This window comes from Coregonus clupeaformis, chromosome 27 (assembly GCF_020615455.1).
Source record: "Coregonus clupeaformis isolate EN_2021a chromosome 27, ASM2061545v1, whole genome shotgun sequence".
Taxonomy (NCBI): Eukaryota; Metazoa; Chordata; class Actinopteri; order Salmoniformes; family Salmonidae; genus Coregonus; species Coregonus clupeaformis.
The window spans coordinates 33,653,417-33,670,187 of NC_059218.1; the positions used below are offsets into that span (position 1 = coordinate 33,653,417).

General features: G+C 41.9%; 2 protein-coding genes across 3 annotated transcripts; both read right to left on the reverse strand.

Annotated features, from left to right (window-relative positions):
* Positions 1-3,956: 3,956 nt before the first annotated feature.
* Positions 3,957-9,329, reverse strand: LOC121541845 (syntaxin-5). Of its 2 annotated transcripts, none has more exons than XM_041851174.1 (11): positions 9,242-9,329; positions 7,767-8,004; positions 7,402-7,472; positions 7,217-7,272; positions 7,058-7,128; positions 6,788-6,904; positions 6,616-6,672; positions 6,440-6,521; positions 6,203-6,303; positions 5,771-5,892; positions 3,957-5,594 (listed from the first exon to the last, which is right to left on the reverse strand). In XM_041851174.1, exons 2-11 carry the CDS (start codon positions 7,980-7,982, stop codon positions 5,435-5,437), a joined length of 1,053 nt encoding a protein of 350 aa, XP_041707108.1. In that variant the 5' UTR covers positions 7,983-8,004; positions 9,242-9,329; the 3' UTR covers positions 3,957-5,434. The 2 variants fall into 2 exon arrangements, with proteins under 2 accessions (XP_041707108.1, XP_041707109.1); XM_041851175.1 differs by having other exon boundaries at positions 7,767-8,001; positions 9,242-9,324.
* Positions 9,330-10,125: 796 nt separating this feature from the next.
* LOC121541846 (adenylosuccinate synthetase isozyme 2) lies at positions 10,126-16,522 on the reverse strand. Its single transcript, XM_041851176.2, has 13 exons — positions 16,244-16,522; positions 15,346-15,448; positions 15,186-15,254; positions 15,022-15,072; positions 14,859-14,925; positions 14,493-14,600; positions 14,282-14,363; positions 12,350-12,476; positions 12,085-12,239; positions 11,797-11,921; positions 11,542-11,639; positions 11,266-11,415; positions 10,126-11,167 (listed from the first exon to the last, which is right to left on the reverse strand). Exons 1-13 carry the CDS (start codon positions 16,466-16,468, stop codon positions 11,115-11,117), a joined length of 1,413 nt encoding a protein of 470 aa, XP_041707110.1. The 5' UTR covers positions 16,469-16,522; the 3' UTR covers positions 10,126-11,114.
* Between the last annotated feature and the right edge of the window lie 249 nt (positions 16,523-16,771).

The window sequence follows — 16,771 nt, forward strand, 5'->3', positions numbered from 1 at the left end:
GCCAAATAGAGGCAAATCCTTGATGAGAACCTGCTTCAGAGCGCAAACGACCTTAGACTGGGGCGAAGATTTACATTCCAACAGGACAATGACCCCAAGCATACAGCCAAAGCAACGCTGGATTGGCTTCTGAACAAGAATGTGAAGTCCTTGAGTGGCCCAGACTTAAATCCCATTGAAAATCTGTGGAAAGACTTGAAGATTGCTGTTCACCGCCGCTCGCCATCTAACTTAAGAGAACTTGAGAACATCTGTAAGGAAGAATGGGAGAAAATCCCCAAATCCAGATGTGCAAAGTTGATAGACATGCCCAAGATGAATCGAAGCTGTAATCGGCGCTCAAGGTGCTTCTACAAAGTATTGACTCAGGTGTGATATTTCTGTAATGAAATGTCTTGAATGAAAATGAATTACATTTTATTTTTGTGTCAAATCACTAGTTGGCAACCCATCCCTTATGGGATTAATTGACACATAAACATTACAATAATTCACTCTGATAATTCTGTGATAATTCTTCTTCCGGTGTTCTCTGCAGTGTGCATCGCAAAAAGAGTGAAAAACATTAAAGATAAAAATCTATACATAATAGTAAATAGGGTTAACCAAACAATAATTATATCCCTAGAATAGTAAAAAATATATATACAGTACATATACATATAGATATATATACACATACATACATACAGTCCCAGTCAAAAGTTTGGACACACCTACTCATTCAAGGGTTTTTCTTTATTTTTGCTATTTTCTACATTGTAGAATAATAGTGAAGACATCAAAACTATGAAATAGCACATATGTAATCATGTAGTAACCAAAAAAAGTTAGACAAATCTAAATATATTTTATATTTGAGATTCTTCAAAGTAGCCACCCTTTGCCTTGATGACAGCTTTGCACACTCTTGGCATTCTCTCAACCACCTTCATGAGGTAGTCACCTGGAATGCATTTCAATTAACAGGTGTGCCTTGTTAAAAATTAATTTGTAGGATTTCTTTCCTTTTAATGTGTTTGAGCCAATCAGCTGTGTTGTGACAAGGTAGGGTTGGTATACAGAAGGTAACCCTATTTGGTAAAAGACCAAGTCCATATTATGGCAAGAACAGCTCAAATACAGTGGCTTGCGAAAGTATTCACCCCCCTTGGCATTTTTCCTATTTTGTTGCCTTACAACCTGGAATTAAAATTGATTTTGGGGGGGATTTGTATCATTTCATTTACACAACATGCCTACCACTTTGAAGATATTAAATATTTATTATTGTGAAACAAACAAGAAATAAGACCAAAAAAAACAGAACACTTGAGCGTGCATAACTATTCTTCCCCCCCCATTTTTGCCCATTCTTCAAGGCAAAACTGCTCCAGCTCCTTCAAGTTGGATGGGTTCCGCTGGTGTAGAGCAATCTTTAAGTCATACCACAGATTCTCAATTGGATTGAGGTCTGGGCTTTGACTAGGCCATTCCAAGATATTTAAATGTTTCCCCTTAAACCATTCGAGTGTTGCTTTAGCAGTATGCTTAGAGTCATTGTCCTGCTGGAAGGTGAACCTCCGTCCCAGTCTCAAATGTACATTTACATTACATTTACATCATTTAGCAGACGCTCTTATCCAGAGCGACTTACAAATTGGTGCATTCAATTTATGATAGCAAGTGGGACAACCACTTTTTTTCTTCTTTTTTTTATGGGGGTAGAAGGATGACTTTATACTATTCCAGGTATTCTTTAAAGAGGTAGGGTTTCAAGTGTCTCCGGAAGGTGGTCAGTGACTCCGCTGTCCTGGCGTCGTGGGGGACCTTGTTCCACCATTGGGGTGCCAGAGCAGCAAATAGCTTTGACTGGGCTGAACGGGAACTGTGCTTCTGTAGAGGTAGGGGAGCTAGCAGGCCAGAGGTGGATGAACGTAGTGCCCTCGTTTGGGTGTAGGGTCTGATCAGAGCCTGAAGGTAAGGAGGTGCCGTTCCCCTCACAGCTCCGTAGGCAAGCACCATGGTCCTGTAGTAGATGCGAGCCTCAACTGGAAGCCAGTGGAGTGTGCGGAGGAGCGGGGTGACATGAGAGAAAGTGGCTTTAGCAGCGGAAACAGAGGAAGAGAATGTAGAGAGGAGGGAGTGAAAATATGACAGGTCCGCAGGGAGTCTAGTTTTCCTCCATTTCCGCTCGGCTGCCCGGAGCCCTCTTCTGTGAGCTCGCAATGAGTCGTCAAGCCACGGAGCAGGAGGGGAGGACCGAGCCGGCCAGGAGGATAGGGGACATAGAGAGTCAAAGGATGCAGAAAGGGAGGAGAGGAGGGTTGAGGAGGCAGAATCAGGAGATCGGAGGGAGAAGGATTTAGCAGAGGGAAGAGATGATAGGATGGAAGAGGAGAGAGTAGCGGGAGAGAGAGAGCGAAGGTTGCGATGGCACATTACCATCTGAGTAGGGGCAGAGTGAGTAGTGTTGGAGGAGAGCGAGAGAGAAAAGGATACAAAGTAGTGGTCGGAGACTTGGAGGGGAGTTGCAGTGAGATTAGTAGAAGAACAGCATCTAGTAAAGATGAGGTCAAGCGTATTGCCTGCCTTGTGAGTAGGTAGAGACGGTGAGAGGGTGAGGTCAAAAGAGGAAAGGAGTGGAAAGAAGGAGGCAGAGAGAAATGAGTCAAAGGCAGACATAGGGAGGTTAAAGTCACCCAGAACTGTGAGGGGTGAGCCATCCTCAGGAAAGGAACTTATCAAGGCGTCAAGCTCATTGATGAACTCTCCAAGGGAACCTGGAGGGCGATAAATGACAAGGATGTTAAGCTTGAATGGGCTAGTGACTGTGACAGCATGGAATTCAAATGAGAAGATAGACAGATGGGTCATGGGAAAAAGAGAGAATGTCCACTTGGGAGAGATGAGGATTCCTGTGCCACCGCCGCGCTGACCAGATGCTCTCAGGGTATGCGAGAACACATGGTTAGACGAGGAAAGAGCAGTAGGAGTAGCAGTGTTTTCTGTGGTAATCCATGTTTCCGTCAGCGCCAAGAAGTCGAGGGACTGGAGGGTAGCATAGGCTGAGATGAACTCTGCCTTGTTGGCCGCAGAACGGCAGTTCCAGAGGCTGCCAGAGACCTGGAACTCCACGTGGGTCGTGCGCGCAGGGACCACCAGATTAGAGTGGCAACAGCCACGTGGTGTGAAGCGTTTGTATGGCCTGTGCAGAGAGGAGAGAACAGGGATAGACAGACAAATAGTTGACAGGCTACAGAGAAAGGCTACAATAATGCAAAGGAGATCGGAATGAAATGAACTAAACATCTGAGAAAGCGAGAGACGGGGGCCTCCCTCACTTACGTTTCACTGAAACACTGAAATATAACTCTCCCAACTTTCACTTTATAAATTATAATTGTTGTAAACTACAGCGGTTCAAAATCTCTGGAAGACAAACTGGTTTCCCTCAAGAATTTTCCTGTATTTAGCACCACATCTGTACTTCTCCACAACTTTGTCCCTGACCTGTTTGGAGAGCTCCTTGGTCTTCATGGTGCCGCATGCTTGGTGGTACCCCTTGCTTAGTGGTGTTGCAGACTCTGGGGCCTTTCAGAACGGGTGTATGTACACTGAGATCATGTGACAGATCATGTGACACTTTGATTGCACACAGGTGGACTTTATTTAACTAATTATGTGACTTCTGTAGGTAATTGGTTGCACCAGATCTTATTTAGGGGCTTCTTAGCAAAAGGGGTGAATACATATGCACGCACCACTTTTCCAGTATTTATTTTTTAGCATTTTTTGAAACAAGTTGTGTTTTTCATTCCACTTCACCAATTTGGACTATTTTGTGTATGTCCATTACATGAAAGCCAAATAAAAATCCATTTAAATTACAGGTTGTAATCCAACAAAATAGGAAAAACGCAAAGGGGTCGAATACTTTTGCAAGTCACTGTAAGCACATTTCAGTTGACAATGAAAACGTTAAAAATTATTTTTTATTTTTGCTTACACATTTGCAATTTCTACAACCAAAGTTTATGACAAAATACAGAAATTAGGGTTATCAATAAAATGAGCTGTGACCTACAATACTTCCTCCTAGATATCCAGAGACAGAGGAGAGCAAATGGGTGAAACAGTTTAAAAAGTGCAGGCTAAAAAATATTTTAAAATCTTGAAAAATGTCCATTCCAATATTTCTGGGTTACAGAATATGAGCTAAACAGATGAGTTTGTATATTTGAATCTTTTTTTCAGTGTCTCAGTCATTCTCTTGAACAAAAAGGGAGAGACATAACAAATCAGAATTTCAATTAATTTCACTTTACAGATACCTCAGAGACATAGATAAAACTGAGATTTAGTCCTCAAAAAAATGGTGAGCTCTGAACATTTATGAAGTGTGTGTGTGTGTGTATGTGGGTGGGTATTAGGGAGGAGGCAGGGGGTGGAAAATGGAGAACATCTGTCTGTAAAACACCACTCATCAGGTGTTATGTGCAGACCATGACTGAACATAATTTAAATAACTAGTTTATGGAAAATAATGTATCTTAATTCAAATATGTTTTATGGTAGCTGTTAAAGGCAAAGCAGTTCTGCACATACAGTTCAGTATCTGACTAGAGAAAAACAAAAACAATCAGAAGTACTGGCAATGGTTCACTTACACAGTACATTCATTTATCTCAGGTCAACCACGTCAAGTTGACTGTCATGATGTATGTCCTTTCATGTGCATGATAGCATTGTGCAACACAATGCATGTACAGTTTAAGTTAAGAGTTGCCAAAACATTTCCTATCAGCTTTTCTAACCATCAAAGAAGAGATTGAAAGTCAGAGGGCATTCACATGGACTTGTCAATCATCCCTAACCTCCTAGAGGAGGTATTACTGCTGGCAGTGAGGTGCATTGTGGGGAGTAATGTCCCTCAGAGATTCAGCATACAGGTCTATTAAGGCCAAATGAATCTACCAGTTTCCTATTCCGACTCAATTTCTCTCTTTGGATTGACCCTGTCCTTCAAGAAGTAGGAATGTTTTCTACAAATTACAGAAATAATGCATAAAGACAACAGGAGAGTTTCAATCCAACTGCAATAGTCTTCTATCCTGCCATCATAGATTTCATCATCATCTATTTACTCCATTTAATGGAGGGTAATAATAACAAGAATCATATTTTTCATCTTCTTTCTACCATACAGCTATTCATTATCAGCATAACCACATCTTAACACATGTAGAATTGTGTGTTAGTAGTGGTATTTTCTTTAAACCACAAGGAGAGAAAGGAAAAATAAAGGAGGAGAAACAAAGAGGGTACACACCTCCCCTTCCAGCTACTCCTCTATTCCCTACACATCCCCTCTATTTCACCTCTTTCCTCCCCACTACTCTCCTCCAGCACAATTCCTCCCTCTCTCATCCTTAGCCAAGTGCCCCCCTGCTCCTCAGGCAAAGAAGACCACAAAGACGATGAAGAAGACTATGAGAACGAGGAAGATTTTGACCATGAGCCAGCGGTTGGATGAGACAGACTGAAAGTACTTGAGGATCTCTGAGTGTGCCATGTCCACGTTGAGCTGGGTGTCCTCCACGTTGCCATCAATTCTACATGAAAGAGGATGGGAAATGGAAGGTCAATGAGTGTCAGAGGTTTCATTAGCCTGCTTACCACTGCACGCCCTGTCTGATCATAGCTGGATATGTGATCCCAACAAAACAACCATGTTATATCAGGGACAAAGCATCTTAACCAGTGGCTTGATAATCTCTGTCTACCTCACCTCTGCACTGTCTCCTCCTGCTCTTTCACCATGTGGGCCAGCTGCTGGAAGATGGAGCCCAGCTCTACGATGGTGGTCTCTATGTTCTGCATGGTGTCTGAACGGCTCTGGATGTACGAGTCCTATACAAACACACCATAAGAGTGACACCACTTAGCATGAATGCCAATTATTAAGCAACCAACAGTATTATTGATTTACACATTAATGCCAATTATTAAGCAACAAACAGTATTATTGATTTATACATGAATGCCAATTATTAAGCAACAAACAGTATTACTGATTTTCTCATGAATCAAGAAACAAGTCTCAGTCAATAAAAATTATTTGTATTGAAAGAGGACAGTCAGTCAAGTGTGCTTTAAATGTCATGGGCTTTGTCACCATCATTATAATGATTCTCATCATCAAGAGGATTGGAGGTAATACCTGTTCATTGACAAGCTGCAGCTGTTGGCTGGCACGGATGTCCATGTCTATTGAGACATCAGCTGTCCTTTTTGAGTCGTCCTGCATTAACAATGAGTTACCTACAAGAGAGAGTAGGGTGGGGGGGGGGGAGCGAGAGAGAGAGCGAGAGAGAGAGAGTGAGAGAGATCAAGAGAGGTCAGGTTGTACTGTTTAGTGTTTGTTTTGTACTGTGGAGCTGATAAGAGTTTGTCTCACCGAAGTTGCTGGCATGTAGATGGGAGGAGGATGCTGGGGCTTGAGAAAATTGATCTCTTCTACTCTTCTGCTCTTTGAGGTTCTGCAGAGGTTCAACAAATATACATGGAACATCAAATCAGAACTAGTCTGGTCAAAATATTTACTGTGAAAAGATGTGTGTCTGTCTGCCTTACCTCTGTCCTGACCTCCAGCACTGACTTGAAGTCGTTTGACATTGATGCCAGTTTTGACTAGAAGAGAAAAAGGGCAATTATAAAATGAATGCTACATGGAAAAGTTACATGTACTATTCTACATTGGATAAAACCAGTAGACATATCAGAATGTCAGAACAATGGAAGTTACCTGGAGGGAAACAACGATGGTGTTGGAATGTGTCTGTAGATGTTTGCCATTCTGACTCTGTCTGGAGCGCACAAACCCCTGCAGCTGTGCTATCTGTTTATTCAGACTGTTAATGTCCTGGACAAAGAAAAGAAAAACAGACAGTTTGCTTTTACTTTCACATCCCAACAGGCATCTAATAAAGTGTGCCTGAATAGCATTCTGTACATTTAAACGCTGTAGAGTAACAACATAGTATAATGGCTGAATCTACTATATGTCTCTCCTCACCTGTTTAACGATGTAGGTTAACTCCTCAATCTCCACAGCTTTGTCATCAAAGAGGGATTTCCTTTTGGCAACTAGACAAGATAATAGTCAGTGAGTTCCATATCCACCAACACATTGTGGACACATAAAAACTAAAACTTTAAAAAGTTGCTTCCTTACGTATTGTGAGTTTTTCCAGTTTAGCGAAAGTGTTACTCAAGTCCTTCCCAATCCTCCTGTTAAATAGAAAGAAACATAACAAACAGTTCAGTATATGGATACCAATACAGGGCTATACATAAAATGTATCTGTTCTCATAATCATCTATTATTCTCATTCAATAACACAGTGTAATGCTACTAACTTTGCCATGAGGGTAAAGTCACTGTGCTGTCTGATTGCACTGAGGGCTGGCTTGCTGGACTGGACCCCATTCTGCAGAAAACAAAAAGAACAAGGAACATCAATCAACATTGATCAGTGTGCAACTGACAAGCACAACTATTTTGGTGAAGATAGAGAATGTTATGATTCGACAGTTGATGCTAGTTCAGAACATACATAATAATAATAATAATAATAATAAAAAAAATCAGAAATAATCATCTCTCCATGGTGCTAATCTGTCACATCTATTTTGGTGAAGCTAGTTGATACTAATTCAGAAATACATACATATTATTAAAAGACATATGGTCTCTCCATGTTGCTCATTTGTCTCTGACTCACCTGTCTCCCCTGTAGTGACCTGCAGACTGACTGGAACTCATTGGTGCGGTCCCTGCCCGACATGTTGCTTATGTCCACCAGTGGGGCAGGTGGCGGTGGACTGGGGCCTGTGAGTTGTGGGTCCTGCAGCTGGATCAGCGGTGACTGGGTCTGGGCAGGCCCTAGGTACACGCCTTCCTGGCTGCTCCTAGGACCGTGGCGACGACGCGTGTTCATGGATGCTCAGGAACATCACCTGCTGGAGGAAACACAGTCCCATTTCAGCCGTCTTTGCTTGACTCCAGTAAGAATACTGTTAAAGATCCATTAAAAATACTTGTAGAGCCAAGATGACAAGCTCCTCAAAAACTGTCCCGGGAAGCCCTAGGTCTGAAATGAGACAGTAGCTGTCAACAAGGAGGTCGTTTCACTTGAGTTCTTGAGGATAGGACAAAAGGATAGGATAGAGCCCCCAGACCAACTGGTGCAAATATATACAGACACTCTGCAAAGAAAGCAAAAGAGACACTTCCTCTTTAACAACTTTCTGGGTTTGAGTGTTGCAATCAATACACTGATAGACTAGTCTACTAGACTCTTCTCGAAGACTGACTTGTTTTCTCTTGTTTACCAAAGGATAAAAGAACAGAGTAGTCAATAAAAAATGTGATAACCAATGTGTGAGGTAAGTAACTGTTAGGTAAAACCGTTTTTCCTTAGCCACCACCAAATCCTGATTCCCAGAAAAAGCATAATGTACTGTGCCCAATTGTAAACATGCTAATAGCTAGAATGACCCATAGCTAAATTCAATCATTACAGTCAGTGGGTTTAATCACAAGTCAACCAAAAAAAGTGTGCTTGCTTAAAAAGATCTACAAAGCCCAGGTCTGCAAAATAGAATAATCCAACAAATCCAGATTACAATGTATTGATAGATTTTTGCTGGTTGAGGTAATTTACTAGCCGTTTATCCACTGAAGGCTGTGAACATGTTTGATTGTTAGTTCATCTGATTGGCCAAACAGTCCAAAACAGTTCAGGCTACTCTCAGAATCCAGTAAAGTATATTATCTAGGACAAGCGGCATCAATGTTTATAAATAATGTTAGACATATGTAGGTGAGTCTAGGTAACTAACTAGCACTAAAATAAGAAGGAATGGTTGTGTGGATTGTGAGTAAACGGCAAATGGCCCAGTTCGTTTCACATGGCCCGGTGCCCCGGGTGGGTGGAAGTTTCACTTAATAACCAATGGAATGGTCTAAAATGTTCCAACCTGCACACCCGGGGCAATCGGGCCATGCAAAACGAACTCGCCCAATATTGTCACAACAAGCCTGATGCTATTAGTAGCTAGCATTCTGGCTTCCAAAGCCTAACGTTTGTTGTAAAACATTGGCACGACAAAAACAGAGTGGATACATGACTAAGCAAGTGTTATCAGGATATATTTTCGAGACATAATCAAGTTTCAAATACCAACAATCTCTTACCGGTAAATAAATACTTTTTTATCTTTCTTATTTGATCACTCCACTGCTTACGAAGGATCCGGGTCCTTCCGCTAAACGCTGACGTCAGCGCCACGTATACGTCCACTTTAGCGCATTACGTTGTAAGGGTGCCCTGTTGGACCAGTCATTCATCATGCATGGTTTATCTGTAGATCCCAAACACATTTGCAGAGAATAGCCCTTATGAGAATTCAGCCTAAACTCATACATGTGAACATCTGCTAACCATGTGTATGTGACCAATACATTTGATTTCAATAATTCTGTACTGGCTTGGATATTTTATTTTCACATTATCAAATGGTGGATGTAACCAGGACCTTTGCTTTGTAGGTTGAATGGCTCAGATCAGTAGTGTGAAATGTCAGTGTGATGATGTTGTCAGTGTATGGACTGGTCACAGGTCATAGAGGTGATTAACACCAGAGAAAAAGGTGGAGAAATAGGGCTTGATCGACATTGCAGCCGACAGCCAATTGACTGGTCTACAAACCACCTTGCATCATAAATAACTACTTACTTTAATTTGTAGATCAGTCTGTCACAATTTACCCACAATGCATCATGTATTTGATGCTCTCGAACACAGCTAGTCTTGAAAATTGACTTGTTCGACATTGCAGACAACTGCCGACAGACTGATCTACAAAGAACCTTGTGTCATAAATAACTACTCATAATTTGATCAGTAAGTCAGTCACAATTTACCCATGAATCATTATACATTACAGTTTTGATCCTCTAGAACAGGGCCATTGACAAAGAAAGAGGGACAGGGAATGGACAGCAGACCAATTACTCCACATATTGAAAAGTAAGAATTTACACATGATACTATCAACAACAAAAAAACAGAACAGCAATGACATTTAGTATTTTATTGATAATTGTAGGGTTGTTGTAACAGGTGAGAAGAAGCATATTGTTTACTTTCTTCATTACACTAAATGAAATATTATGGAAAACATTTGTGTAGTTTGTATATACACTACCAGTCAAAAGTTTGGACACACCTACTCATTCAAGGGTTGTTTTTTTATTTTTTGTATATACTTTTTTTGGTTACTACATGATTCCATGTGTTATTTCATAGTTTTGATGTCTTCACTAGTATTCTACAATGTAGAAAATAGCAAAAATAAAGAAAAACCCTTGAATGAGTAGGTGTCCAAACTTGACTGTTACTGTACATTAACATGGAGTTCCACCCAGGTTCTAAACATCAGCCAGTGTGTTCGTGTGCAGTCACAGGTTCTTGATCTTAATGATCAATATGAAATTGAGGCTTTCAGACAGCATCCCTTTTGAATCTGAAATCCTGCCTATAATTCCTTCATACAACAGGCCAGCTCATCCAAAGACCTAATTATGAGGCTTCCTTAAACATTAGCCTAGTATCGCGACCTTTAAGCAAAAGATTGTGTAAAAAATAACTACAAGGTGAGGTCATTTTAAAATCTAGCTTTAAAAGAAACCAAACAAAAAAACAAACAGTTGTAAAAACTTGTATTACTAGTTCAACTAAATGAAAAAAGGTTGATGAAAGCCTGGGATGGCTACCACAGGTGTTAAAGGTTTAATCCCTGTCCATTACATACTGAGGATGAACATCATATTGGTCAATATATTGTGTTGTCATATCAAAAGAAAAGAAAGCTATGGAATGCAGGTTATACATTTCACTAATAACATTGCTGGTGATGTTTTTCCTTTTCTGCAGAACAGACTTTGGGACTTTAACCCAAAGTTTATAGTCATCTAAGTATTCATCAACAAAACATAATTGTTGTCCCAAGCAGCTGTTGTGATGGCGAGAAACCCAAAAGATATCAGTTCCCAAACCTCAAACTGATCAGAACAGCTTGATCATGCTTTCTCTGGATTTTCCAACTCCAATCCATTTCACTGCAAGTAAAACCAAATTCACAGTGAATATATGATCATCAATTATTAAAACAAGGTTGGTTTTAGTAATCACCATAAATACTTGTTTCTTGACTAACCTGGCACTTGCAAGAAGTCCTCGATGAAGCGGATGTAGCTCTGTGCCTGAGAAGGCAGCTCCTCAAAGCACCGCACATCCTCAGTGCTGCAGCACCATCCAGGTAGCGTCTCATACTTCACTGACACCCGCGTCAGCACGTCCATATTGGCTACAGCGGGAGACACAGGGAATAAGATGCGAGCCAGCGTGCAGGGCAAGCCAAATCAAGTGTGTAATGGTAAAGTTAAAGGAGGAACTGTATAAGATAATTCCTCCTAGACAGGGAGAAACTTACCAGGAAAACTGGGAAGGGGCTCGTCATCAACAGTGTAGGCCACACCCACTTTGATTTCTGGCAGCGTGTCGAGGATGTCAAGCTTGGTCAGAGCGATGCTGTCGGAGAGGAACAGTGGTGTCAAACACTTATGGAATAGGTGGACAGCCACTGAACATAGTGGAGGCACACACAAGTACAAGAGACTGTACACTGTGATCCAATAATTACAATGCATACAGTATGGAACACATCCAGAAAGGAGGAAAGACTTACGCTGTGAAGCCGTTGACCATGTGGGCGTATCTGACAAGGATCAGGTCCAGCCAGCCACAGCGGCGCCGCCGGCCCGTTGTCACACCAAACTCCCTCCCTCTGGACTGCAACAAGTTGCCAACCTCCTGTACCACAACCAACACAGCAGTCAGATCTAGGATTCACTATAAACAATGTAAATACGAAGTACTGGAAGAGACAGTTCCTAGACAGTAGGTTTACACCGCTACAAATTCATACTGTATGACGTAAGAACAATTATGCAAAACACAAACCCTATCCACTCACATTGTCCTGCTCAGTGGGGAAAGCGCCAACACCCACCCGGGTGGTGTAAGCCTTGACCACACCATACACCCTCCCCACATGGGACGGGGGCACACCCAGGCCAGTGCACACCCCCCCAGCAGTACAGTTAGAGGACGTCACAAACGGGTAGGTGCCTGAAAAGGACAAATTATTATTTGATTTCCTTCTAATTATATTCCAATGGCCATCACTAAATAGCAGAGTAGCATAATAATGTACCCCCCTCAACCCCTTCTGTTCTCACCAAAGTCAATATCCAGGAGGGCTGCATTGGCTCCCTCCACCAGAATCTTCTTGCTGGGCCCAGTGAGGGCCTTGTGCATGAAGTACACCCCATCGGTCACAAGGGGGCGCAACCTCTCAGCATACAGCTTGAAAAGAGCGAGAAAAAGAATCAGTGACCACCCACAGTACAGAGAAACATCTCAGCATCTTAGGTTTTCCAGCTCCCCCTGAAAGACTAACAAGAAATGTTCTGCATGGAATCAGCTCAATTGAGACAGTAATTACCCGTATAGAGAACAGGATCACATTCATTGGGCACAAACAAGAGATAACTGGACTAGCATCCCTGACTGCAATGTGGGCAAGTGATTATGGCTCAGAACAAAGATTTAAACAAATGAAGCAATTTATATATACACACACACACACATTTGATATACACTACCAGTCACACCTACTCATTCAAGGGTTAAGCTTTATTTTTTACTATTTTGTACATTGTAGAATAATAGTCTAGACATCAAAACAATTTTTCAAATTGCCTTGACAGCTTTGCACACCCTTGGCATTCTCTCAACCAGCTTCATGAGGTTGTCACCAGGAATGCATTTCAAGTAACAGGTGTGCCTTAAGTTAATTTGTTGATTGTATTTCCTTCTTAATGCATTTGAGCCAATCAGTTGTGTTGTGACAAGGTAGGGAGGGTATACAGAAGATAGCCCTATTTGGTAAAAGACCAAGTCCATATTATGGCAAGAACAGCTCAAATAAGCAAAGAGAAACGACAGTCCATCATTACTTTAAGACATGAAGGTCAGTCAATACGGAACATTTAAAGAACTTTGAAAGTTTCTTCAAGTGCAGTCGCAAAAACCATCAAGCGCTATGATGAAACTGGCTCTCATGAGGACCGCCACAGGAATGGAAGACCCAGAGTTACCTCTGCTGCAGAGGATAAGTTCATTAGAGTTACCAGCCTCAGAAATTGCAGCCCAAATAAATGCTTCAGAGTTCAAGTCACAGACACATCTCAACATCAACTGTTCAGAGGGGACTGTGTGAATCAGGCCTTCATGGTCGAATTGCTGCAAAGAAACCACTACTAAAGGTCACCAATAAGAAGAAGAGACCTGCTTGGGCTAAGAAACACAAGCAATGGACATTAGACCAGTGGAAATGTGTCCTTTGGTCTGGATTCCAAATTGGAGATTTTTGGTTCCAACTGCCATGTTTTTGTGAGACGCGGTGTGGGTGAACGGATTATCTCTGCATGTGTGGTTCCCACCGTAAAGCATGGAGGAGGAAGTGTTATGGTGTGGGGGTACTTTGCTGGTGACACTGTCTGATTTATTTAGAATTCAAGGCACACTGAACCAGCATGGCTACCACAGCATTCTGCAGCGATACGCCATCCCATCTGGTTTGGGCTTAGTGGGACTATCATTTGTTTTTCAACAGGACAATGACCCAACACACCTCCAGGCTGTGCAAGGGCTATTTTACCAAGAAGGAGAGTGATGAGTGCTGCATCAGATGACCTGGCCTCCACAAACCCCACGACCTCAACCCAATTGAGATGGTTTGGGATGAGTCAGATGGCAGAGTGAAGGAAAAGCAGCCAACAAGTGCTCAGCATATGTGGGAACTCCTTCAAGACAGTTGGAAAAGCATTCCAGGTGAAGCTGGTTGAGAGAATGCCAAGAGTGTGCAAAGCTGTCATCAAGTCAAAGGGTGGCTATTTGAAGAATCTCATAAAATATGTTTTGATCTGTTTAACACTTTTTTGGTTCCTACATGATTCCATGTGTTATTTCATAGTTTTGATGTCTTCACTATTATTCTACAATGTAGAAAATAGTTAAAAAATAAAGAAAAACCCTGGAATGAGTAGGTGTGTCCAAACTTTTGACTGGTACTGTATATTAGGACTTTAAAGCAGTATTATTTTCACCTTAAGTTGTTGCAGCTCACTGTCAATGTCAACATTGAGGTTGGGGTACATAGTAAGGAAATGCTCTGCCAACACACGGAACCTGTGGATGAAGAAAAGGACATCAGCTATCAATCAACATCAATGACTTTAATGATCAATAATAAAGTTAAGGATCGAAAGCATATTTCAGTTAACATGCATTCTTAAAAAACACAATTTTGGTACCAACTTCTCCTCAAAGACAGTAAAATCAGACACAAGGTCACAGACTCTCAGTCCATTGCGAGCAGCTTTGGAAGAATAGGCAGGTCCAATGCCCTTTTTGGTGGTTCCCAAACTGGAAAACAAAAAACAGAGAGTGGACATTCAGGAATGCCACAGCTAAAATTAAACACTGCCTTGGCAGTAGCCCTAAAAAGGCTACCATGACTTCAATTTTTGTTGTTGTTGCTGCATTCAACTTCACCATATTGTGAAATGAGGAACAGGGTGTTGTCTTCATAAAGATTCTCATAGATAAGCACTCCTACTCAGACGCTTCATGAACACGGACCCAGAGTCACCATCACTTCCTCATACAATAAAACCTACGCACTTCTTTCCCGCCTGTTGCTGTCTCTGTTGTTCCTGGATCCCATCAACAGCTTGGTGGAAGTTGAACACTAAGAGCAGATATGGCAAAAAAATTGAAAAACATAAATTCATAGAATTGCAAGACACTAAACCATAGATTTGTAAAACATACAACCGAGTCTTACCAATGTGTGCACGGTCAGATATCTTTAACCGCTTCTCCCATCCTTGCAGTCCTGGACAAAGACAAATAGCAGGTCAAGTGTTATCAGTAGAATCCACTTCATCGTCCTTTACCCTTTTATCGCCATCATATTTCCTGCAAGCCTCTTCTATTGCCAATAATCACCTTTGCCTTTCTGCAGGTTCTTTTCAGCCTCCTCGAAGAGGCCAGGCAGGTGTATCACAACCCCGTTCCCTGTGGATGAGCAGTTCAGTTATGGATGATTTGAATAGGAAACCAAACCAGTGAAAGCAGCATTGAGGCTGGAGTGAGAGGGTCAACCCACCAATAAATGAGACAGCCTTCTTGTTGAGCACTCCACTGGGCAGCAAGTGGAAGTCATACTCCACAGAGTCCACCACCACTGTGTGGCCTGCGTTGTTGCCTCCCTGAAAGAGACATTTACATAAACACCAAGAGAAGGAGCAGCAAGGGAGCCCAGCCTGCAGTGGTGTAGTGGAGGGTAAAAAAAATTTTTGCACCACCTTTTGAGGAAAAATGCATTTAAAGTACAGGGAGCATTCATTTGTTTTACTGCGACCAGTGATCAGAGTTGATTAACTTTTTTTTTTTACTACATCACTGAACACAGGCAAATTATTTTAATAAGTAACTACCAGTTAACTGGTAGAGCTTTGTTTCAACAATTATAAAACTCCAGTTTAGTACAAAATACGGACACGTGTTTGTGTAGTTCACAGGAGACAAAGGTTTATCACTCACCAGCAACGTTCTAATGCCTTGGGCTTCTCTGTGCTGCACTGAACTGAACTGCAAGCAGCCACTGACATTATCCAACTTGACTGCACATAGGGCATTGATCACAAGTTCAAAACTAGTCGAAAGAAACCAATGTAGGCAGTATTTTACCAGGGAGGCCGACAAAGGAAATCTAGCTAACTGCAATTGTTAGCTAGCTACATAACTCATTTGTTGTTGGTGGTCGTTACCAGCTACCACTAGATAGCATGCTTAACTAGCTTGCCATACTAACGTTAGCTAGTCTGTAGGCTCGCATGATAAGTTACTAAATAGCTAGCTAGTAAGCCAATTCCCGAAATATTTTATACACTAGTTAGTATTGGTTTTGCTTAGGCCTAGCCAACGCAGCCGAACAGCTGGCGTACTTTTGTTAAGTTCAAAATGCCTTGTTGGTTTGCTAGCTATTTAGCGTAGCTACGTACCTGACACCTGCATACTATGTCCGCGTCCATGGCTAGCAGGTCAACCACTTTCCCCTTTCCCTCGTCTCCCCATTGCGCACCGAGGACCACGGTTACTTTATTCCGAGGTTCCTTCGGAATCCGCAGGGACTCGACCTGTCCACTCTCCCGAGGTCGCTTGAAAGCTGGCTCTCCGTTCAAGGAGGCCGTTTCTTGGCCATTACACATTGTGCTATCTGCTGCCATGCTGCTGTGTGCTTTTCTTAAATTCCGGAAGTACAAATAGCGGGAAACGAGGTTGCCAGGGGGTGCTGACATTTCTTGCCTAACCCGCCCACAAGCCCTGGAAACTAGCCCTTTTTCTCGCAGCAAGAGAGGAGTTGACACATTAAACCCAATAAACCCTTTTCCCATAACATAATACAGATAATTAAGAATGAATATCTACTTAACGACGTAATGATCCAAATTCGTTTTTCCATCAAAATAATAATTATTGCGAGCTAGCGTGACGTAATACATTAATTTGAATATGTTGCAAGAGAAAAT